The sequence below is a fragment of the Pseudophryne corroboree genome, chromosome 11, assembly GCF_028390025.1.
Source record: "Pseudophryne corroboree isolate aPseCor3 chromosome 11, aPseCor3.hap2, whole genome shotgun sequence".
Classification (NCBI taxonomy): domain Eukaryota; kingdom Metazoa; phylum Chordata; class Amphibia; order Anura; family Myobatrachidae; genus Pseudophryne; species Pseudophryne corroboree.
The window spans coordinates 208,955,174-208,980,878 of record NC_086454.1 but is presented as its reverse complement, the minus strand read 5'-3'; the positions used below and the strand labels follow the sequence as shown (position 1 = coordinate 208,980,878).

General features: G+C 44.8%; 1 protein-coding gene across 1 annotated transcript in view; it reads right to left on the bottom strand.

Annotated features, from left to right (window-relative positions):
- Positions 1-25,705, bottom strand: part of LOC134969339 (capping protein, Arp2/3 and myosin-I linker protein 3-like) — a 1,162,896-nt gene that overhangs the window by 929,121 nt on the left and 208,070 nt on the right. Inside the window, exon 7 of the mRNA XM_063945252.1 lies at positions 13,676-13,770. Within this exon, the coding sequence (XP_063801322.1) occupies positions 13,676-13,770 (95 nt within the window). The remainder of the gene's footprint in view (positions 1-13,675; positions 13,771-25,705) is intronic.

Genomic DNA, 25,705 nt, shown 5'->3' with positions numbered 1-25,705 from the left:
GGCGGAAACAGGCCGTTTTATGGGCGTGTGGGAAAAAACGCTACCGTTTCCGGAAAAAACGCAGGAGTGGCCGGAGAAACGGAGGAGTGTCTGGGCGAACGCTGGGAGTGTTTGTGACGTCAAACCAGGAACGACAAGCACTGAACTGATCGCAGATGCCGAGTAAGTCTGAAGCTACTCAGAAACTGCTACGAGGTGTGTAATCGCAATATTGCGAATACTTCGTTCGCAATTTTAAGATGCTAAGATTCACTCCCAGTAGGCGGCGGCTTAGCGTGAGCAACTCTGCTAAAATCGCCTTGCGAGCGAACAACTCGGAATGACCTCCAAAGCTTTTATCCCTTCTATGTTTTTTTTTCTTCCTCAGAGAGGCTGGGTCGTGGAAAGCTCCAGAAACTTCCACTTTGCTTGGGATTGGAAAACTGCGGCCAGAATTGAGAGCACCAGACTCATCTTTTCCCCTTTTCCCCTGCGTCTCCTTAAAGGGAACTGGTAATCTTATTGAATATTCAGGCAGAGCAGACAGTATCTCTGAAGACAGGGTTTGAATATTCTCCAGTTTCTCTCTGAAATCCACAAGCAATGTAGAACCCACGAACGGCATAAACTCGAGAGGCAGGGAATTTTTCTGAAATGAAGCCATTTTATGAAATTCAGCTATACCTCAAACTCCTGCACACGTTTATTTGGGCAGATCATTCTGTTAGGATTACTAGGTTTCTCTGTGTGTGCATACTTGAAATGAGGTTAGCTGAAGCCAGATGAAAATTAAACAAGGTTTATTGTGGAAAAAGAACTAGCAAAATATCAGCATACAGAAACTGGATCCTTGATTAACATGGAACAGAACACAATATTCCCAAATAATAGTAATGGCTTGTAATAGAAACAGGGAGGAAGGTTATGCTTGAGTATTGGTATAGTCCAGGTTAATTACAGAGGTGAAATGAACATGAAGAAATCTGGGTTTAAACCAAGCAGGGGGAAAATAACATACCAAAACGTAGTAATCAGGCAGGGGTGGAAACAGGCTGCAAATAATAATACAGGAATGCAGATGTTGATCCAGCAGGGTTAGAAGTCTTGTAGCAAGGCATATGTAACAGCAAACTGCAGGAAATGTCTCCAAGATTTAGGCATGGCAGAAGCAGGACAGGATAACTGGAGAGAGCCTAGTCACACTCCAGACGGAACCACAATGATCTGCACATGAATGCTGGTGAGCTGGAGCTAAATAGCAGCACAAGTTGTTGGCCACAGCTGCTCACAATCAGGTGATCAGCCTGCAGGGACAGAGTGTGCAACTGCCATTCAGAACTAAGGCAGCAAGTGAGACCCCTAGAGGCAGGAATGAGACAATGCAGGGCAACACAAACACACAGACATTCCTAACACTTACTTGACCCTTGGTGCATCTATCACCCAACCCAGAAAGACTTTTAATTTTACTCTCATCCCCACTCTTCCCACTCCCGCATTGATTACATCTTCACTTCCACATATCTCTTCCCCAAGGTTACACATACGTCTATTGCAGACATCATTATCTCTGATCATGCCCCTATTGTTATGATTCTGATTCTCAGGTCAGGGGTTGTCTCGCCCGTGCTGTCAGCACACTCTTGCGAGACTATGGTTGCTTGGGCCCATGGCAGCCGCGTTTGAAGGGCGGATTACGTCTGCCCATCTTCGATGCCCCCTCAGGTCTTAATGAGAGACAAAGAGTGAACCGAGACAGGGTGATAACAAGGGGCCCTCTAACTGAACAACAAGGCCAGGGGCTACTAACAAAGCTGAAACTAAAGTATGCGCGGATTTCCGCCAGGGAAAAGGACAACAAAATACTCCACTTGTCCACTCTCCTACACGGCACCGCCGAGTACCGGAGAGGACTGTGGAAGCGGATATCTCCGCAAATGCTCCAATACCAGAAAACAATATAAAGCGGCTTAGGCCGCAACTCGCGGCAGGGCCGCCACTCACGAAACCAAGCAAGATCCTCTATCGACTGCCACAGGTAAACGAGGACCAGAAGAACTCCTTAGGATAAGACGGCTACTCCAAGACTCAGGAACTCAGAGAACTGGAAAGACCGGGCACAGCAGACCAGGAACAGACGTTCACCAAACATGAGCAGCATGCAGGAAGCTATCACCGGCGTCTGTGTGAGGCACTGAGGAGGCTTAAAACAGGGAACCCTCCAATCAGAGTCCAGAGCCTAATTACCCAAAATGTCGTGCAGCTGCCTTGCTGCACGACCAGAGAACATGTGTGAGTGCATACTAATTAAACACCAGCAACGGGGAACGCGGTCCGCCTGTGGCGTCCCCGTTGCTATGGACCCGGTGGCTCGGCATGCACGCGTCCTGGCGTTGCTAGGGACCCGGCGGCTCAGCGCGCACGGCGTCCTAGCGTTGCTAGGCGCCGTGCAGAAAGGGGAGAAGGTGCAGCGGCCGGCTACGGACCGCTACGCCTAAAAGTACCCCCCCTTGAGGAGGGGTTAAAGAACCCCTAAAGCCAGGTTTCCGAGGAAATTTGTGAAAAAATAATCTCTTGAGTCTAGGGGCATGTAGATCCCCATCCAGGACCCAAGACCTTTCCTCCGGACCATAGCCCTTCCAGTGAACCAAAAAATAAAGCCGGCCCCGAGAAACTTTTGAATCTAAAACCTTCTCAACCAAGAACTCCTGTTGCCCCTGAACATCCACTGGAGATCTACCCTGGGAGGTCTTCCGAGGAAATCTCCTGGAAGAAACATATTGTTTCAACAGGAAACAGTGGAAAGTATTTCCAATTCTGAGAGATCTTGGCAAGCGTAGCCGAAAAGCAACTGGGTTGACCTTCTTAATGATAAGAAATGGTCCAATAAATTTGGGTCCCAGTCTAGCCGAGGGTTGTCGGAGCTTGATGCTGCGAGTTGACAACCATACCTTATCTCCCACCTTAAAAGTGCAAGGACGTCGGAGCCTATCAGAAAATTTCTTTTCTCGGAAGGCAGCTTTTCTGAGGGCAAGGTGCACTTTACTCCAAATTGCTCTGAGGTGGGAGGTTAAGGTCAACGAGGAAACTTGAGAATGATGGAAAAAAGAGTTGGCTCTAGGATGAAAACCAAAGACTAAAAAGAATGGGGACTCCTTGGTGGAGGTATGACAAGAGTTATTATAAGCAAATTCGGCCAAAGGAAGAAACTCGGACCAATCATTCTGGAGTTTGGCCGAATACAAGCGTAAGTATTGTTTTAATGGCTGGTTGACCCGTTCGGTTTGCCCGTTAGACTGTGGATGGTAACCAGATGTTAAAGACAGTCTCATCTTCAATGAGGCACAAAAACGTTTCCAGAATCGTGCGATGAATTGCGGATCCCGATCAGAGACAATATCAGTGGGCAAACCATGGAGCCTGAACACATGGCGGAGGAACAAAACTGCCAACCCTTGAGCAGAGGGTAATCGGGGGAAGGGCAATGAAATGAGCCATTTTACTAAAACGGTCCACCACCACCCAAATGACTCGAAATCTGGCTGAAAGGGGAAGGTCCACCACAAAATCCATGGAAATATGAGACCATGGCCTGAGAGGAACGGCTAAAGGCATGAGTTGCCCGATAGGCAACGAATGAGGGACCTTATGCTGTGCACAAACCTGACAGGAATGGACGAATTCCTTAACGTCTTTAGAAAGACTAGGCCACCACACTGAGCGAGAGACTAACTCCAAGGTCTTAGTGATACCTGGATGCCCCGAGACTTTGTTGTCATGAAACTCAGTTAAAACAGTGCCTCTCAAAAATTCAGGGACAAAAAGACAACCAGCAGGAGTAAGCCTAGGAGCTTGGTGTTGAAGCTGGTTTAACTGAGTAAATAAATCCTGTGTGAGGCCTGCCCGGATGACTGAAGATGGAACTATGGGGGTAGTAACAGGATTGCTATTGTGAACCGGAAGAAAGCAACGTGACAGGGCATCAGCTTTCGTATTCTTGGAACCAGGCCTGAAGGTGATAATAAACCTGAAACGAGTAAAGAACAATGCCCAACGTGCCTGCCGAGCATTAAGCCGTTTAGCTGACTCAATATATTGCAGGTTCTTATGGTCAGTAAATACAGTAATAGTATGCCTAGCTCCCTCCAGCCAATGCCTCCACTACTCGAAAGCCCATTTTACTGCCAGTAATTCCCGATTACCAACGTCATAGTTGGATTCTGTGGAGGAGAATTTCCTGGACATGAAGGCACAAGGATGTAATTCCTGAGACTCCGGATCTTCCTGAGAAAGGATAGCCCCCACTCCAACCTCTGAGGCATCAACCTCCACAATAAAGGGAAGCTCCGGATTAGGATGTCTGAGGACAGGAGCCGAGACAAAGGCCTGCTTCAAGGACCGGAAGGCAAACTCAGCTTCAGGCGACCAATTGGAAGGATCCGCTCCTTTTTTAGTCAAAGCTACTATGGGAGCGACCAGGTCAGAAAAAGTATGAATGAACCGCCTATAATAATTTGCAAACCCTTAAAAGCGCTGAATTGCTTTTAAATTAGTGGGTTGCGCCCAATTAAGAATGGCCTGGAGTTTTTTCGGTTCCATGTAAAATCCCTGGGGAGAAATAACGTACCCCAAGAAAGACACTTCTGTGATGTGAAAATCACACTTCTCAAGCAAAGCATATAAATGATTCTCTCGTAGTTTTTGAAGAACCAGACGCACCTGGGTAACATGTTGTTCTATAGACTCAGAGTATATCAAAATGTCGTCTAAATAAACGACCACGAACTTCCCAAGGAAGTCACGGAGAACATAGTTGATGAGGTCTTGAAAAACCGCCAGAGCATTTGACAGGCCAAACGGCATCACCAGGTATTCATAGTGACCCGATTGAGTGCTGAAAGCCGTCTTCCACTCATCCCCAGATTTTATTCGGATGAGGTTGTAAGCTCCCCTCAGATCGATTTTTGAAAAGATCACGGCGGAGCGTAACTGATCAAAAAGCACTGAAATGAATGTCAAAGGATAGGTGTTCTTCACAGAGATTTTATTCAGAGCCCTAAAGTCAATGCATGGTCTAAGCGACTCATCTTTTTTCTCAACAAAGAAAAACCCTGCACTGAACGGAGATTTTGAAGGCCTAATAAAGCCTTTCTTAAGGCTTTCCTGAATGTAATTATTCAAGGCCCTGGTTTCTGGCCCGGACAGGGCATATAATCTCCCCTTAGGTAAAGTGGCACCTGGTACTAACTCGATTGCACAGTCATAGGACCGATGGGGAGGCAGAATGTCCGCATTGCCTTTGGAGAACACATCGGCAAAATCCTGATATTCCACAGGAATAAGTTCTGGGACGACTGCCGCAACCCGGACTGGATGAGAAATACATTCCTTAACACAAAAAGGACTCCATTGGGAAATCTCCCCAGACCGCCAATCAATGGTGGGATTATGAAAGGCAAGCCAAGGGTGACCCAAAACTACAGGGACTGCCGGACAATGTGTAAGGTAGAATTCTATATCTTCTGAATGTAAGGCCCCTACTGTAAGTAATACTGGAGGTGTGCGGTGAGTAATTATCCCATTGGAAAGCGGACCCCCATCTAACCCGTGCATGGTGATACGTCTATCCAACGGAATCTGTGGAATGCCTAAGGCCTTAGCCCAAGCTAAGTCCATAAAATTTCCTGCAGCTCCACTGTCGACGAAGGCCGACACCAATGAACCGAGGCTGCCAAAGGAAATTTTAACAGGAACTAATAGAGAGTCATTTGAGGAGATAAGCTGCAGACCCAAGTGAACCCCCTCACAATTCACTTGGTCAGAGCGTTTCACGATTTGTTCGGGCAGTTGCGAGCAATATGTCCCTTACCACCATAGTACAAACAGAGACCAGAACTTAATCTTCTGGTTCTTTCCTGTGGGGACAGCCGGGAGAGACCCATCTGCATGGGCTCCTCGACGTCCTCAGGAAAGGTATAAACACTAGGACTAGGCCTAAAAGTTGTTCCTCTTTCAGCCCTCCGCTCTCGGAGACGACGATCTATTTTACTTGCAAGCTCCATGAGTTTGTCGAGAGTCTCAGGAGCGGGGTACTGAAGGAGACTGTCTTTAATAAGTTCTGACAAACCGAGGCGAAACTGACTGCGCAGGGCCGGGTCATTCCAGCCACAGTCGTTCGACCAACGGCGGAATTCGGTACAATACACCTCTGCTGGATTTTTACCTTGTTTAAGAGCACGCAGGTGACTCTCAGCTGACGCCTCTCTATCAGGGTCATCATACAACAGGCCTAACGATTTAAAAAAGGCGTCTACTGATAACAAAGCAGGATCTTCCGTTCTTAACCCAAACGCCCAGGTCTGTGGATCACCCTGGAGCAATGACATAACAATCCCAACCCGCTGAGACTCAGTACTAGAGTACTTAGGCCTTAAACGAAAATAAAGCTTACAAGCTTCCTTAAAATTAAAAAAATATTTTCGGTTATTCGAAAAACGGTCGGGTAAATGCATCTTTGGTTCTGGGACCACACTCGGGGAGGCTTGCAACAGATCTTCCTGCGATCTCACTCGAAGAGAAAGGTCCTGAACCATCTGAGTTAGTTCTTGAATTTGGTTAACCAAAAGCTGACCGGGATTTGGTCCTAACCCTGCCGGATTCATGAAGCCGGATTTTACTCTCACCAAAACAGAATGGGAAAAAATAAAAACCCCTTTTTCTTTTTTTTTCTTTTTTTTTTAAGTTTTGGGCCGGTGATAATGTTATGATTCTGATACTCAGGTCAGGGGTGATCTTATACGGTAGGACCTGAATACCAGAACGTAATGCTGGGAAAGGGGAATGGAAAGGGAATAGCCCCTGGCACCCTATCTCCGTTGTCTCACCCGTGCTGTCAGCACACTCTTGCGAGACTATGGTTTCTTGGGCCCATGGCAGCCGCGTTTGAAGGGCGGATTACGTCTGCCCAACTCCGATGCCCCCTCAGGTCTTAATGAGAGACAAAGAGTGAACCGAGACAGGGTGATAACAAGGGGCCCTCTAACTGAACAACAAGGCCAGGGGCTACTAACAAAGCTGAAACTAAAGTATGCGCGGATTTCCGCCAGGGAAAAGAACAACAAAATACTCCACTTGTCCACTCTCCTACACGGCATCACCGAGTACCGGAGAGGACTGTGGAAGCGGATATCTCCGCAAATGCTCCAATACCAGAAAACAATATAAAGCGGCTTAGGCTGCAACTCGCGGCAGGGCCGCCACTCACGAAACCAAGTAAGATCCTCTATCGACTGCCACAGGTAAACGAGGACCAGAAGAACTCCTTAGGATAAGACGGCTACTCCAAGACTCAGGAACTCAGAGAACTGGAAATACCGGGCACAGCAGACCAGGAACAGACGTTCACCAAACATGAGCAGCATGCAGGAAGCTATCACCGGCGTCTGTGTGAGGCACTGAGGAGGCTTAAAACAGGGAACCCTACAATCAGAGTCCAGAGCCTAATTACCCAAAATGTTGTGCAGCTGCCTCGCTGCACGATCAGAGAACATGTGTGAGTGCATACTAATTAAACACCAGCAACGGGGAACGCGGTCCACCTGTGGCGTCCCCGTTGCTATGGACCCGGCGGCTCGGCACGCACGCGTCCTGGCGTTGCTAGGGACCCGGTGGCTCAGCGCGCACGGCGTCCTAGCGTTGCTAGGCGCTGTGCAGAAAGGGGAGAAGGTGCAGCGGCTGGCTACGGACCGCTGCGCCTAACACCTATATCCATAGATATCCGTATGACTCAGTCTCCTCGTAGCCCCCCATGTTGGCGTTTCACAGCATATCTCTGTCACTCTACTGACTTTCTTCTTCATCTCAAACAATCCTGGCTTAATTACACTCTAGACAATAGTGACCAAACGCTAGACTCCCCTGTGTTTTGGGGTGCTGCTAAGGCGGTCCTTCGAGGACATGTGATGTCCTATACTCACGCAAAAAAAGAAAAAATTCTCTTCGCAGCTGCAGACTCTGAGTGCGTCACTCACCTCCTCATATCGGAGATACAAACAACTTGATATCCCAGCCTGTAAAGAGGCATATCTCTCAGCAAAACTCATATATGACACTTTCCTCACTGAACAGGCTCAACTCTCCTATGAGTATCAAAGGAATAAGTTTCACAGATGGGGCAATAAATTGGGCAGGTTATTAGCCAATTTGATCAAGGGCCCCAAATCCCACTCTTGGATTAACGCCATTGACATCTCCGGGAAATTAGTTTCAGACCCCGACTCTATTTGCACCAAATTTATGCGCTTCTACCGCTCCTTGTTACACTAAGGGCCCTGACGACCCTACTGCTAACCATTCTTTTCTGGAATCCGCTGATCTCCCGACCCTCTCTCAGGAAGAAAGAGACCTGCTAGACAACCCAATTACCACTGAGGAGGTTATAGACATTATTAAAAGCTTGCCTAATAACAAAAGCCCTGGCCCCGACGGCTAAAGCGCAGAATTTTACTAAATGATTCTTGATGAATTGGCCCCTACTCTCACGTCCCTTTACAATCACATTCTTTCTTTCAAACTAACCCCTATTAGGTTCAATGAAGCTAAAATCAATTTCATAGCAAAACCTGGCAAAGACCCCTCCCTTCCCGGTTCCTACAGACCAATATCCCTCTTGAATCAGGATTTTAAAATCTTAACCAAACTCATGGCCACTCGTTTACTATCTTGTCTGTCCCGCATCATATCACCAGCTCAGTTGGGCTTCCTTAGAAACAGGCAATCTGTGAAAGGCATTAGGGCAGCTCTGGCTGCTATTACTCACTCTCCCATAACTTAGTAGACAACATCCAGATTAACCTAGACGCGGAGAAGGCCTTTGACAAGATCGCCTGGTCTCACCTCTATCGGGTCCTACGCCATCAACATTTCGGGGATAAGTTTTGTGTTCTTGTCAACTCCCTTTATACTGCCCCTACGGCGCAAGTGATGGTCAATAATATCTCTTCCACTCCTTTCACCCTCGAAAGAGGAACTAGACAGGGATGCCCCCTCTCTCCCCTCCTTTTCAATTTGGCCTTAGAACCCTTTATAAGCCACATTATTAATTTAACTAGTTTCAGGGGCATCTTGATTGGTACTCAAGAATTGAAAATCATAGCGTTCGCGGATGATATCCTTCTTCTTACTTCGAATCCTAAAAAATCAATCCCGGCACTACAAGAAGCTATAGCCCGCTTTTGTTCTTTTGCAGGCTTCTCGATTATTTATGACAAATCAGAGGCCCTATCTATATTTCGACAAGCCACTGTAGGCTGGGACCCTTCATTTCCGTTCTGATGGGCCCCCACCCATCTCACTTATCTAGGAATTCCACTACCCGCAGACCCTTCCCTTCTATACTCCTACAATATCCAACCTATTCTTACTAAAATTCAAACTGAGCTAGGCCTCTGGCAAACTTTCCCTCTCAACCTCCTAGGACGATGTAACCTTGTCAAAATGGCTAGCTTTCCCAAATTGCTCTATGTACTGCAGATGGTCCCTGTATTGCTCACAAAATCAGACCTCTCCCTCCTTAACGCACATATATCTAAGTTTATATGGGCCAACAAAAGGCCTCGGATAAGTTTCCTCAAGTTGTCCCAATCAGTACAGAATGGAGGGTTGAATCTGCCTGATATAGAGCAATATAATAGGGCCTGCCTTCATAGCCATGGATTGGCTCAGCGCCACAAATGTATTCACGGACTCTGTGCTGGACTCTCAACTATGTGCCCCCCTGTCCATTAGTTACATCCTACATGCCAGTAATGCTACTTTGAAGGCGCCTCACCTTGACAATACCCTTTTAACCTCTACTATCTTGGCATGGAAAAGGTCTAGGAAATCACTAGACATACATTGTCTTCATTCTCCATTTCTCCCTTTTCTGGGGAACTTAGACTTTCACAACGGACGGGCCTCTTTTCCTTTCAACAGCTGGCATATGGCAGGAATTACACATATTCGCAATCTCCTCAACTCCTCACATGAACCACTCACCTTCACCGAAGCTATAGATAAATATAACATTAAGCGCAACCATGAATTTTATTATTTTCAGGCCTCTCATCATATACATTCAATTCTGGCACGACTTGATGTTAGGGATTTCCTTAACCCCCTTGATACGCTCCTACACTCCGGTACATACTCCATATCAACTATATACGCTTGAATACGCACGGACATTATCCCCTCTTCCGATCTTATACAGTTTATAAAATGGTCGTCCCAAATCCCTTCTTTATCCCCGGAAGCGGTGTTAGACTGCTTTAACACATCTTTGAGGATTATTCCAGCGAGTGTCTATCAGGAAATGTCATATAAAATCTTACATAGGGCTTACATTTCTCCGAAGCGGGGTCACTTGATGGGCCTCTCGGAGTCTGCAGCATGCGTTAAATGCTCCGCACCAGTAGCCGACATTATGCACTGCTTTTGGCCCTGCTCCCACATACAAACGTTTTGGGGCGAACTGCAAGCATACAGCTCCTCCTCCTTAAGTATTAATTTTCGATGTACAGCCTCTTGGGCTCTTTTTGGTCACCTCCTCGACCAGCCAACCATTCCCTCTACCGACAAAAAATTAGTGACTCTTTTATCAGCCGTGAGGAGAAAAGCTATTCTCCAACAGTGGATACATGCTACTCCCCCCTCCCTACCCATGGCCACCTCCCGACTGCTCTTTCTCTTTACCATGGACTGGTTGGAGACATCTCTTGATAAAGAGACTCTTACCCCTGCATTATTTCTTTGCTGGGGTAAATACATTCATACACTGCCCACATCCACTAAAAGAGCCATCCAACAAAGCTTTCAGTACACCACTTGATACTGTCACCAACTTTTAGACCATAGACCCCCTATTTCTCTTCCATGACTCGATACGATGGGAATCCTCCCTCTGCTCTCTGAGACAACTCTTTCTTCTTCCTTCTTACTCTCCCCCCCACCTCACTCCACTCAATCTCTCTTTGACCTCCAGTACTCATATCCTTTTTTTTTTTCCCTGCCCTGATATTCTCTCCATGGATGGGTTGAGGGCCCCCTGGCCTTGGCGGACAATGTTTTAGTTAAGGTTATTCTTGTTATATGTTTTTATTTTTATTTCTTTTGGATTTGTTTCCTCCATGTTGAAGGACACCTGGATATAAGTACAGTTTAGTATAATATTGGACCTGTTGTGTTCTTATAGAGGTGTATTTTCACTTCTACGTCTATTCGTATCACTCTATCGCACTATGGGGTCATTCCAAGTTGTTCGCTCGTTGCCGATTTTCACTATACTGCGATTAGTCGCTTACTGCGCATGCGCAAGGTACGCAGAACGCGTGTGCTTAGTAATTTACTAAAAACTTAGCTGTTTTGCTGTGGCTTCTGCTGCGCTTTTCAGTCGCACTGGTGTTCGGTAAATGATTGACAGGAAAGGGGCATTTCTGGGTGGTAACTCAGCGTTTTCCCGGCGTTGGCTAAAAAATGCAGGCGTGTCAGGGAAAAGCGCAGGAGTGTCTGGAGAAACGGGGGAGTGGCTGGCCGAACGCAGGGCGTGTTTGTGATGTCAAACCAGGAATGAAACGGCCTGAGCTGATCGCAGTGTAGGAGTAAGTCTCGAGCTACTCAGAAACTGCTAAGAATTTTCTATTCGCAATTCTGCTAATCTTTCGTTCGCAATTCTGCTATGCTAAGATACACTCCCAGAAGGCGGCAGCCTAGCATGTGCAATGCTGCTAAAAGCAGCTAGCGAGTAAACAACTCAGAATGACCACCTATGTTTTGGTCACCCCTTTCTAGTCCATATGTTATATACTTGAAAATGGAAAATGTGAGGTATAACTGTGATTATACAGTTGCCACTCTATGTTTCCTCGTTCATGTACTCTTAGTACTGTATATTAGGCTTTGTACCTATTACTTGTACTGCTCATTTTGGTTTATACCTATACCTCAATAAAATATATTTTGGAAAAAAAAAAGAAAAAAAAAAAAGGTAGTGAATGATTTGGTCACTGCTAAATCTAAAGGCCATTACTCACTACTTATTCTCCTTGCTCTCTCTGCTGCTTTTGACACTGTTGACCACTCTCTTCTCATACAAACACTACAAACCCTAGGTCTTCAGGACACAGCCCTTTCTTGGTTCTCATCCTACTTATCTAATCGCTCCTTCAGTGTTCGTTTCTCTGATTCCACCTCCTCTTCGCTACCTCTCTCAGTTGGAGTTCTGCAAGGCTCAGTCTTAGGTCCTCTGCTTTTCTCTATCTATACATCTCTTGGCAAACTAATCAACTCTTTCAGATTTCAGTACCATCTGTATGCAGATGATACTCAAATCTACCTATCCTCCTCAGATTTGTCACCATCTGTATTGGGCCGTGTCACTGAATGCCTTTCTGCCATTTCATCTTGGATGACATCTCACCACCTCAAACTTAATATTTCCAAAACAGAATTAATATATTTCCACCTACCAATTGTAGTTACCAACCTGATATCTCTATCACTGTTGATAACTCAGCAATCATCCCTACCCCACAAGCTCGCTACCTGGGTGTCATTCTTGATTCTGAACTGTCCTTTGTTCCCCACATTCAATCTGTCTCAAGATCATGTTACATACATCTAAGAAACATATCCAAAATACGACCATATCTTACACAAGACACAGCAAAAACTCTAATCCATGCTCTCATTATCTCCCACATTGATTATTGTAATAGTCTCCTCACTGGTCTTCCCAAACATAGGCTCTCACCACTACATTCCATTTTGAATGCAGCTGCGAGGCTAATCTTCCTCGCTAGACATTCAGCGTCTGCATATCCACTCTGTCAGTCCCTCCATTGGTTACCGGTATTTTACCGTGTAAAATATAAAATATTTTTACTTACATACAAGGCTATTAACCAAACTGCAAAACATACATCTCTTCACTCATATCAAATTATCTCCCTACCCGATCTCTCCGCTCTGCGCAAGATCTGTGTCTCTCTTCCACATGCATTACTTGTTCACACATAAAATTACAGGACTTTATCCGGGCTTCACCCGCTCTGTGGAATGCCCTCCCACGCACAATAAGACTCATCTCTAGTCTCCAAACCTTTAAACGTTCCCTGAAAGCTCACCTCTTCAGACAAGCCTATCATATTCCAGACCCACCCACGTAACCTTCAGTGCTTCGCTATCTAATTACATCCTCTCTGTACAGTACGCATAACATCACATATCTAGTCAATCTTTACTCTCACACCCTCCTGACCATTGGCCAACATTGCTGGGTGATCATATCATACAACCCATTAAGAACCTACCAATCTGGTGGACCTTTATGCAATAGATAGCATCTATCCTTGTGTATCAATGCCTATTTCCCTATAGATTGTAAGCTTGCGAGCAGGGCCTTTCTACCTCTATGTCTGTCTGTTTTTACCCAGTTTTGTTCTATTACTGTTGTTCTAATTGTAAAGCGCAACGGAATATGCTGCGCTATATAAGAAACTGTTAATAAATACATAAATAAATTCAGTAGATGCCCTCCTTAAGTACCCATCTACATGCAGTCTTCTCATTCTTCCAATATGGCAATCTGTCCTACCACCAAAAATTTGATCAAATCCTATGAACATTGTATTCTTAAAGTTGTGAACTAATTTTATACCTTTGTCTTCTATTGGATTTCCAGAAAGATTTATGGTATGGAGCACAGTGTCAGGATTGTTGTCTAGTGCTTGAGCCATCTTCACAGCAAATTCACTATAAAAAATATATATTTATTCTCAAGTATCAGATTACTGTTTTTTAAAAACATATTTTTATTATTTATTCTGAAGCATATTTAAGTGTATGATACAATAATAAAGACAAAAGCTGTAAAATTACAGTAAGAGAAGTCCACAAAAATACAGTGATATCAAACATAAATGAATCAATAAGAATACAAAACTGAAAATACAGGATGAAATAAAACTAGTGACCAAAAAAGTATTATGTGAGAGGGTGCTATATGAATCACGTAACATGAGGTGGAAGAAAGCAATAGTCGCGTTAGTGTAGGAAGTATAGATATGTATGGTAGAGCCCCCAAACTTCTAAGAACCTAGCAACTCTCGACTCTTTAACCAAGGAAGCAGGGCCTGATCAACCAATAGGCTGATCAGACTGCAGCCTGAAGTGCTGGGGGGGGCGCAGCGGGTGTGGACGTCACATGCGTCATGACGTCATGCACTGTACCCGTCCGCGCTCTCAGAGCTGCTGCATCCTGCGCCGTAACCGCCCGCGCTTTTCCACTGCCCCAACCCCTTTACTTGTCCTCCTCCCCCCTACCTTTTATCTCTCTACCTCTCTCCCTCCCCTGACCCATCTCTCCTTGTCCCTCCAGTGCCCCCCTCTCCCCTTCCCCCTGTCCCGGCTCATAGTTCGTCCAGCCTCACACAGCTCAGAGCCTGTAATTACTTGGTCATGCGGTGAGGGAGTTGGCCGATTCCAAGGCTTTTCCTGCCGCAGCTGCGGTACAGGTCCTGCAAAGAAGTCCTGCAAAGAAATCCTGTAATCAATATTGTTTTGCTTATGCGTTAAGTGTTTGCAACATCCACATGATAATCTTAACTCTGTCGAATTATTCGCAGTATGACCCAGGCATAATCAAAAGGCAAGAAATTTCCACATAGGAAAGTATAGTGATGAGATATCGCCGTAATTGCTGATGTTGGTAGAGACAATAGTTTACTGTATCTAAAAAATTAAGCCAGTCTTGGTCAGAGAAGTGCCTAATAGTCTGGGCCACACATTGTTGAGCCTGATAGTAAGCAAAGGGATAATGGGACAATAAATCATATTTTTTGACCACCTGATGGTATGTGAAGGGCCTCCTAAGCGACCTACTGTATCAACTAAACCCCCAATAGAGCCTATACCCTGGGTCGATCAAATGAAGAAGGGATTATTAGTAAAGCCATGTTGCAATTCTGGATTCCATACTAATAAGACAAAAAGGGTCTTGTGTGCATTTGAATCAGGTTTATGGTTTAATACAGTATGTGCCATAACCTATGGGTATTCCAAAATTGGGGGTTCTCTCTCAATTTGTGCAATATATCGTAGTTATGTAGGTGAAGGAAAGAAAGTAAGCTACATTTGGACAAAAAATATCCTTCTATTATTGGGTCAGTGCAGGTACAAGAAATATGTAGTCAATCTCGTAAATGCCTTAAAAGTGCGAAATGATTATATGTAAGGTGAGGGAAATTATGATTTTGGATTGTTGCAATGGAATCAGGCCTACTTTATGCCTTTTGTTGCTCCAAATAAATTTGACAAAGACTGAATTAAGAGGCTAATTCAGACCTGATGGCTGTTGTGCATAATCGCACAGCGGACGATTATCGAATGACTGCGCATGTGTATGCACCGTAACTCGCAGGTGTGAGCCCAAACGGCGACAGAATGGTGTGAAAATTTTGTTTGCTAGGCGTACACAAGGTGATTGACAGGAAGCGGACGTTTGTGGGTGGAAACTGACCATTTTCTGGGAGTGTCAGGAAAAACGCAGGCATTCCCAAGTGTTTTCTGAGAGGGTCTGTGACATCAGCTCCAGCCCCGAACAGCCTAATTATATCACACTGTAGGAGTAAGTCCTGGGCTTCAAATAGTCTGCACAGACTGGAGAAATAATTAGATGGCAAGTGAGTTGCAAACGGATTTGCAGCTGTCTGTTATCTGGTAAAGTTTTTGCACCGCATACTCATGCATTCGCACACTTGTATGGGGCGGGTTTTCACTCTTTATGGGCGGTGACTATCTGATTGCAACCCTCTGCAACTTTGCGGAGGAGTGATCAGGTCTGAATTAGCCTCTAAATCTGTTAGTGTCCTCCAAAGTGAGCATTACAAGGAGCCACTGGAACATATATATCAGTCTTGGGATCGTAATCCTTTTTAATAAACTTGCCCTGCCCAGATAGGAGAGCCGGAGATGATGCCACCAATCCAGGTCTTTACTCAAAATCATAAGAGCCTTGGAAATATGGTATAAAGAAGAGGTATGTAAAGCTCCCTGTAGCCCAAGTAAACTGAATAATAGCATGGCAGTAGGGACGGGCGAATCCTGGTCTCATATATAAGCCTACATATTTTTCTGAATTAATGTAAATGTTAGGTTTCATTACAATTCATCTACCTAGTAATGTAGGAGATATTGTATCACTAATATCTCCTGGTTACAGATCTGCTGTGATAATTTCCACACTCCCACACAAACCGCTGCCCGCAGCACACAGCCGCCCGGACAGAGAGGAGCGGTATGGAGGAAGGAGGAGGAGGGAGGTGGAGGCGGGAGCCGCAGCAGCGCTTTGTTACTGGTTGAGGCGCTGCTGCTGCTGTCCCTCTGCTTCACTATAGGCTGTCTTCCGAGAACAGCTGCACCTTTATTTCCATGTACAAAAAGGGGGACTGTCTGCCGCAATGTGTAAAAAGGGGGAATCTGCCTGCCGCAATGTGTAAAAATGGGGAAACTGCTTGCCGCAATGTGTAAAAAGGGGGAATCTGCTGCTGCAATGTGTAAAAAGGGGGAATCTGCCTGCCGTAATGTGTAAAAAGAGGGAATCTTTGCCGCAATGTGTAAAAAAGGGAAATCTGCCTGACGTGATGTGTAAAAAGGGGGAATCTGCCTGCCGCAAAGTGTATAAAGGGGGAATCTGCCTGCCGTAATGTGTAAAAAGGGGGACGCTGTGTGCCGTAATGTGTAAAAAGGGCACGCTGTCTGCCGTTATGTGTAAAAAGTGTACGCTGCCTGCCGCTGTGTTTAACAAGGGCACGCTGTCTGCCGCTATGTGTAAAAAGTGTACGCTGTCTGCCGCTATGTGTAACAAGGGCACGCTGCCTGCCGTTATGTGTAAAAAGGGGATGCTGTCTGCCATTATGTGTAAAAAGTGCATGCTGTCTGCCGCTATGTGTAAAAAGGGCACGCTGTCTGCCGTTATGTGTAAAAAGGGGGGCGCTGTCTGCCGTAATGTGTAAAAAGGGGACGCTGTCTGCCGTAATGTGTAAAAAGAGGAATTTGTCCGCCGTAAGGTGTAAAAGTGGGCTCTACCTGGTGTAGTGATGCTACTGTGCGGCGTAATTTGAATAATGGAGACTACTGTCCACCGTTTTATGAATTGGTATTATTTTGTGGCCACACCCCTTCCCCACTATTTATTTTTGCGCGCGCCTACGGCACGCACTGCCCCTGTTTTGCATGCAGGGGTGGGGCTCCGATACCGTTCTTGCACACAGTGCTTAAATGTCTAGTTACGGCACTGTTGCTAGGTATCCATTTCTCTGGCCCTGAGCAGGTCCCCCTCACCAGATCCTCTCCACCGGTTAGGGGGTGGGCTTGGATGGGGTGGGGGGGAAGCATTTTGCCGCACCTGGGCCCACCGCTCGCTAGTTCCGCCACTGATTTGGTGTACTGTCAGGTTTGGTGTCTGCCATTCCATATTTCTTAGTTTTGCCTCAGTGTATCCTTGTTGGTCTATAGTAACAGTCCCAGCATTCAAATTTTGTATGATCCTCCGACCTAGCAGTTGGAGTGCCGGCTCACTTGTCACTCAGCAACAATTTGTTTTTGGCTATAAGGCTTTCTTGGGCTTCAAGTAGTAGTATCTATACAATTATAATGAATACATATTTCTTTCTACTTGTAGTATAAGTGGTGATCAGTTTAGGAAGTCAATTCTAGCAACACATTGTCAAGCTTGATGTACCAGCAGCAGCCACTTTGTTTTAGCCCATCCAATGATTTGTTTAACAAACATACTTATCCCTCTGGAAATGCATTAACACTGTAATGTTCCAGAGGCTCTATGTAAAATTATTTCAGCTAGCGTTAAGTTCAAGAAGGCTGAATTTGTACAGCAGCAAATCATACACAGTAGATATAGCAGATATAGCAATGACCATATTGCAACTGACAGGAATATATCTCCATAGTCAATAACTGATTTCTGGGTGTAACCCTTGGCAACTAATCAGGCTTTGCAGAGAGCAGACTTTCATAGATGTTTAACTTCTTGAAGAAGACATACTTGTTTTGACTATTTTGCAGTTGATCGGTCTGTCCAAAATGGTCCCAATATCAGTGTTGCCAAAAGCTGTAAGCTCATTACCTTTGGCTGATTTCCATTCTTTCTGCACACAGCTTTGGTGTGGGGGTAATTCAGATCTGATCGTAGATATTCTAAATTTAGTACATCTGCGATCAGTTTTTCAGACATGCGGGGGGACGCCCAGCACAGGGCTAGTCCGCCCCGCAAGTCTGGCCCTACCCAATGACATGCGGTGGGGTGAAGAAGGTGAGGCAGAACCTTTCCTGTCATACCTATGTTTGCATCAGAGTTTTGACTATAGAAAGTATATGAAAAATACAAAGAATATATTATAAATATCTTGTTTTTATTATTCTAATTATTTTTATAGTCAAATCTCTGGAGTAAAAAGCCTATGGCTGGTGGGGGACCTACTTTTTCTGTACATCTCTGATCAAATCTCACAAAACTTCCATCAGTAGATACTGCTGCACCTGTGTATTATGCCCACATGTATCCTTTGGCACATATATTGTGTGTAAATCTGGCTCTGGTACTAGACAGCATCTCCTCAGCCATTTACCTCACTGCACGTCCCTGGTCCTACCCCCCCCCCCCCCGCATGGGTGCAAAAGCATCGCACAGCGGCGATGCTTTTGCACCCACTGAGTAGCTCCCTGCCAGCTCAGCTCCTGCGTGCTGACGGGGCTAATTGCCGTGTCCTGGGTCGCAGCGGCTGCGTGTGATGTCATGTAGCTACGGCCCCAATGGTTGTCTGGACTGCGCCCCACCAATGGTGTTCTAATGCCGTTGGCATGCCCCCACCCGCCCCGCGACTGCCTCTGCCTGTCAGGGAGAGGCGATCCCAGCCCTGAGACTCCCGTGGTGTGCTCGCGCAGTGCGCCTGCTGCACGTGTGCACTCCACAAAGGAATTCAGACTGCAATCACTGCTGCTGCAGCTCTGATTGATCACTTGTATCTGTAGTCTTAAGCAAGTTTTTGTGGTCTATTTTTTTTTTTTCAATTAAACAATATGTTTATTGAAGATCAACACAGGATACGACTTTAGAAATCCAGCTGGTCTTTGATTGAAGCCCTCTCATGGAAGACTATGTCTCTTGACTTTATGAGTTTCTTGTTTATAATGCCCCACAATCTGTAACCTTTGTTTTCTTGACAATGGGGGTCATTCTGAGTTGTTCGCTCGCTAGCAGTTTTTTGCAGCAGTGCAAACGCTATGCCGCTGCCCTCTGGGAGTGTATTTTAGCTTAGCAGAAGTGCGAATGAAAGGATCGCAGAGCGGCTACAAAATAATTTTGTGCAGTTTCAGAGTAGCTTCAGACCTTCTCAGCAATTGTAATCACTTCAGACTATTCAGTTCCTGTTTTGACGTCACGAACACGCCCTGCGTTCGGCCAGCCACACCTGGCATGCCTGCGTTTTTCCTAGCACGCCTGCGTTTTATCAGTCACTCCCTGAAAACGGTCAGTTGACACCCAGAAACGCCCACTTTATGTCAATCACTCTACGGTCAGCAGTGCGACTGAAAAGCTTCGCTAGACCCTGTGTGAAACTACATCAGCCGTTGTAAAAGTACTTCATGCGTGCGCATTGTGCCGCATATGCATGCGCAGAAGTGACAACATTTTTGCCTGATCGCTGCGCAGCGACCGAAAGCAGCTAGTGATCAACTCGGAATGACCCCCATTATGCAAGCATATTGCAATTTTACTCTATGTTATATTACAATTGTACACAATTTCATACAATATATCAGACGGATATATCGGAATTGTATGAAATTGTGTAAAATCGTACTAGTGTATGGGGCCCTATAGGTCTTTCAATTTAATTTTTTCTCCTAAAAGTCTCTTTACATTTTCTATGTAACTTTCTTGACCAGCTAGTAGTGGTTTCACAAAGATTTCTTCAGCTACAGTAGTTCATCATTAAGACATACCAAGTCAAGATCTAGTTGGTATAAAAGTAAATCATATATTGCAGATATAGCAATTATTAAACATACAGTAGTGTACTTTGCAACAAGGGAGCACACTTCACCATAGTCAAATCATGGACATTTCAGAAAATCTCTTTTGCAAAAAGACAAGCCTTGTAAAGGGCAATTGATCTGTCTGTATTTAGCTTTCTAAAGATTTTTTTTTTTTATTGTTTTCTGGTCAGTTGGTCTGTACGCAAGGGTCCAAGTCCCATTTTTAATTAAATATGTAATTTATTTACCTACAGAAAACTTCCATTTGTACCCATCATCATTTGCGTCTTCTAAACTTTGTGATTCTGAGAATGCAATCCTCACTTCTTTGTGGATTTCCCTTTTTTATGTCTTGTTGAAATCCTTGTTTGCTATTGGCTTTTAAGGTTTAAAGTAGAAATGAGCGGGTTCGGTTCCCTGAGAACCGAATTCTATCGGACTCCACTATCCGAGCCCGGATCAGAGTCCGGCGTGGGTTTTCCCGCCAGACTCGGAAACCAGAACGAGGCAAAACGTCATCATCCCGCTGTCGGATTTTTGCGAGTTTTGGATTCCATACAAGGAGCTGTGCGTCGCTGCCATTTTCACTCCGGCATTGGATAGTGTAGCGAGACGACGTGTCTTCGTCCTCAGTGTCTGTGTGGGAGGGAAAGTGGGGTGGTGATTCCAGTTCTGTCTTATGCTGCATCAGTCCAGTCACAGTGGTAGTGTCCTCTGCTGTCATATGTCCATTGTAGCTGTATAAGTCCACTGCAGTAGTGCTGTGTTGTCCTTCATCAGTACAGTGGTAGTGTCTTGTGCTGCATCAGTCCAGTCACAGTGGTGGTGTCCTCTGCTGCCATATGTCCAGTGCTGCTGTAAAAGTCCAGTCCATTTCAGTGGTGCTGTGTTGTCCTGCATCAGTACAGTGGCGGTGTCCTTGTGCTGCCGTATAAGCCCAGGGGTACTGCCATATAAGTCTTGGGTTACTGCCATATAAGTACAGTACAGTGGTGCAGCTGTATAAATTCAGGGGTACTGCCATATAAGTCTTGGGAGCTGACATATAAGTCTAGGGGTTCTGTCATATAATTCCAGTGATACAGACATATATGTCCAGTGATACTGCCATATAATTTCAGTGACACTGTCGTATATGTCCAGTGGTACTGCCATATAAATCCAGTGGTACTGCCGTATAAATGCAGTCCAGTGACACTGCCATATAAGTCCCGAAATACTGCGATATATGTCCAGTGGTACTGCCATATAAATCCAGTGGTACTGCCGTATAAATCCAATCCAGTGGTACTGCCGTATAAGTCCAGTGGTACTGCTGTATAAATCCAGTCCATTGGTACTGCTATATAATTCCAGTGATACTGCTGAATATGTCCAGTGGTACTGCCGTATAAATCCAGTGGTACTGCCGTATAAATCAAGTCCAGTGATACTGCCGTATAAGTCCAGTGGTACTGCCATGTAATTCCAGTGATACTGCCGTATATGTCCACTGATACTGCCATATAAATCCAGTGTTACTGCCGTATAAATCCAGTCCAGTGGTACTGCCATATAATTCCAGTGATACTGCCATATATGTCTAGTGGTACTGCCGTAAAAATCCAGTGATACTGGCGTATATGTCTAGTGGTACTGCCATATAAATCCAGTCCAGTGATACTGCCGTATGTGTCCAGTGGTACTACCATATAATTTCAGTGATACTGCCATATAGGTCTAGTGGAATTGCCATATAAATCCAGTAGTACTGCCGTATAAATCCAGTCCAGTGGTACTGCCATATAATTCCAGTGATACTGCTGTATATGTCCAGTGGCATGTCCAGTGGAACTGCCATATAAAGCCAGTGGTACTGCCATATAAATCCAGTCCAGTGGTACTGCCATATAATTCCAGTGATACTGCCGTATAAATCCAGTCCAGTGTTACTGCCGTTTAATTCCAGTAATACTGCTGTATATGTCTAGTGTACTGCCGTATAAATCCAGTGATATTGCCATATATGTCCAGTGGTACTGCTGTATAAATCCAGTCCAGTGATACTGCCGTATATGTGCAGTGGTACTGCCATATAATTCCAGTGATACTGCCATATATGTCCAGTGGTACTGCCGTATAAATCCAATGGTGCTGCCAAATAAATCCAGTCCAGTGGTACTGCCGTATAAGTCCAGTGGTACTACTGTATAAAACCAGTCCAGTGGTACTACCATATAATTCCAGTGATACTACCATATATATCCAGTGGTACTGCCATATAAATCCAGTGGTACTGCCATATAAATCCAGTCCAGTGATACTGCCGTATAATTCCAGTGATACTGCCGTATATATCCAGTGGTACTACCATATAAATCTAGTGGTACTGCCGTATAAATCCAGTCCAGTGGTACTGTCGTATAATTCCAGTGATACTGCCATATATGTCCAGTGGTACTGCCATATAAATCCAGTGGTACTGCCGTATATGTCTAGTGGTACTGCCGTATAAATCCAGTGGTACTGCCGTATAAATCTAGTTCAGTGGTACTGCTGTATAAGTCCAGTGGTACTGCTGAATAAATCCAGTCCAGTGGTACTGTCATATAATTCCAGTGATACTGCCATATATGTCCAGTGGTACTACTGTATATGTCCAGTGGTACTGCCGTATATGTCCAGTGGTTCTGCCGTATAAGTCCAATCCAGTGGTACTGCCGTTCAAGTCCAGTGGTACTGCCGTATAAATCCAGTCCAGTGGTACTACCATATAATTCCAGTGATACTGCCGTATATATGTCCAGTGGTACTGCGGTATAAATCCAGTCCAGTGATACTGCCGTATAAATGCAGTGATACTGCCGTATTTGTCCAGTGGTACTGCCGTAAAAATCCAGTCCAGTGGTACTACCATATAATTCCAGTGATACTGCTGTATATGTCCAGTGGTACTGCCGTATAAATACAGTGGTACTGCCATATAAATCCAGTCCAGTGATACTTCCGTATAAATCTAGTGATACTGCCGTATATGTCCAGTGGTACTGCCATGTAAAATCAGTGATACTGCCGTATATGTCCAGTGGTACTGCCGTATAAATCCAGTCCAGTGATACTGCCCTATATATCCTGTGGTACTGCCATATAATTCCACTGATAATGCCGTATATGTCCAGTGGTACTGCCGTATAAATCCAGTGGTACTGCCAAATAAATCCAGTCCAGTGATACTGCCGTATAAATCCAGTTGTACTAATGTATAAATCCAGTGGTACTGCCATATAAATCCAGTCCAGTGGTACTGCCGAATAAGTCCAGTGGTACTGCCATTTAATTCTAGTGGTACTGCCGTATATGTCCAGTGGTACAGCAGTAAAAGTGCCGTGGTACTGCTGTATAAATCCAGTCCAGTGGTACTGCCGTATAAATCCAGTCCAGTGGTACTGCCGTATAAGTCCAGTGGTACTGCCATATAATTCCAGTGATTCTGCCATATATGTCCAGTGGTACTGCCGTATAAATCCAGTAGTATTGCCGTATATGGCCATTGGTACTGCCGTATTAATCCAGTGGTGCTGCCATATACAGTGGGGATTGAAAGTTTGGGCACCGCAGGCAAAAATTCATTTTAATGTGCAAAAAGAAGCCAAGGAAAGATGGAAAAATCTCCAAAAGGCATCAAATTACAGATTAGACATTCTTATAACATGTCAAAAAAAGTTTGATTTTATTTCCATCATTTACACTATCAAAAGAACAGAAAACAAAAAATGGCATCTGCAAAAGTTTGGGCACCCTGCAGAGTTAATACCTTGTACTGCCCCCTTTGGCAAGTATTACAGCTGTTAAACGCTTTTTGTAGCCAGCCAAGAGTCTTTCAATTCTTGTTTGAGGTATCTTCGCCCATTCTTCCTTACAAAAGTCTTCCAGTTCTTTGAGATTCCTGGGCTGTCTGTGACGCACTGCTCTTTTAATGTCTATCCATAGAATTTCAATTATGTTGAGGTCAGGAGATTGTGAAGGCCATGGCAAAGCCTTCAGTTTATGCGCCTTGATGTTATCCACCGTGGATTTTGAGGTGTGTTTAGGATCATTATCCATTTGTAGAAGCCAGCCTCTCTTTAACTTCAGCTTTTTCACAGATGGCATCAAGTTAGCATCCAAAATTTGCTGGAATCTTATTGAATCCACTTTTCCTTCTACTCGTGAAATTTTCCCTGTGCCACTGGCTGCAATACAACCCCAAAGCATGATTGATCCACCCCCATGCTTAACAGTTGGACAGAGGTTATTTTTGTTAAATTCTGTGCCCTTCCTTCTCCAAACGTACCTTTGCTCATTTCGGCTAAAAAGTTCTATTTTAACCTCTTCGGTCCATAGAACTTTATTCCAAAATGCATCAGGCTTGTCTATATGTTCATTTGCAAACTTCAAATGCTGATTTTTGTGGTGAGGACATAGAAGAGGTTTTCTTCTGATGACTCTTCCATGAAGACCATATTTGTACAAGTATCTCTTTATAGTGGAATAGTGTACCACAACTCCAGTGTCTGCCAGATCTTCCTGGAGGGATCGTGCAGTCAAACGTGGATTTTGACTTGCTTTTCTCACAATCCTGCGAGCTGTTCTGTCTGATATTTTTCTTGGTTTTCCAGATCTTGCTTTAACTTCCACTGGTCCTGATGACTGCCATCTCTTAATTACATTCCGAACAGAGGATATGGGCATCTGATAACGCTTTGCTGTCTTCTTATAGCCTTCTCCTGCTTTGTGAGCGTCAACTATTCTCAGTTTCAGTGTTCTACACTACTGCTTAGTGGAACCCATGGTGCTGATTGTAGGAGCAAGGTCAGATGAGTCTGGGCTTTTAAAACCTTTGAGATTGACATCACCTGGTCTTCCCAGACGATGATTGAGAACAATCCATAACACTGCCAGGTCTCAGCTGTCCAAAGGGGGCAGTACAAGGTATTAAATCTGCAGGGTGTCCAAACTTTTGCAGACACCATTTTTTGTTTTCTGTTCTTTTGATAGTGTAAATGATGGAAATAAAATCAAACTTTTTTTGACATGTTGTAAGAATGTCTAATCTGTAATTTGATGCCTTTTGGAGATTTTCCATCTTTCCTTGGCTTCTTTTTGCACATTAAAATGAATTTTTGCCTGGGGTACCCAAACTTTCGATCCCCACTGTAAGTTCAGTGGTGCTGTCCTGTGCTGTATATTATTTACTCCAAATAAAAGGGTTATTAATATTTAATCCAAATAATTTTTACAGTGTTTGCCCTGTGTAGTGTAGAGGTACTCATTTGCTGAATTTTTGTTATATAAATCCAGAAAAATAATGGAGAACAAAAATTTGGAGGATAAAATAGGTAAAGATCAAGAACCACTTCATCCTACTGCTGCTGCTGCCGCTGCTGCTGCTGTTGTTGTTGTTGCTGCTGGGAGTCAATCATCATTCCAGAGGGGAGATCAGAATACCACTTGTACTACTTCAACTAAGCAAATGACTTTCCAACAGTCCTTTGCAAGGAAGTTGAAATATGACAGCAATCATCCTCTTGCAATGCGGATAACTGAGGCCGTGACAGCTATGTTGGTGTTAGACGTGCATCCGGTATCCGCCATTAGTGCAGTGGGACTGCAG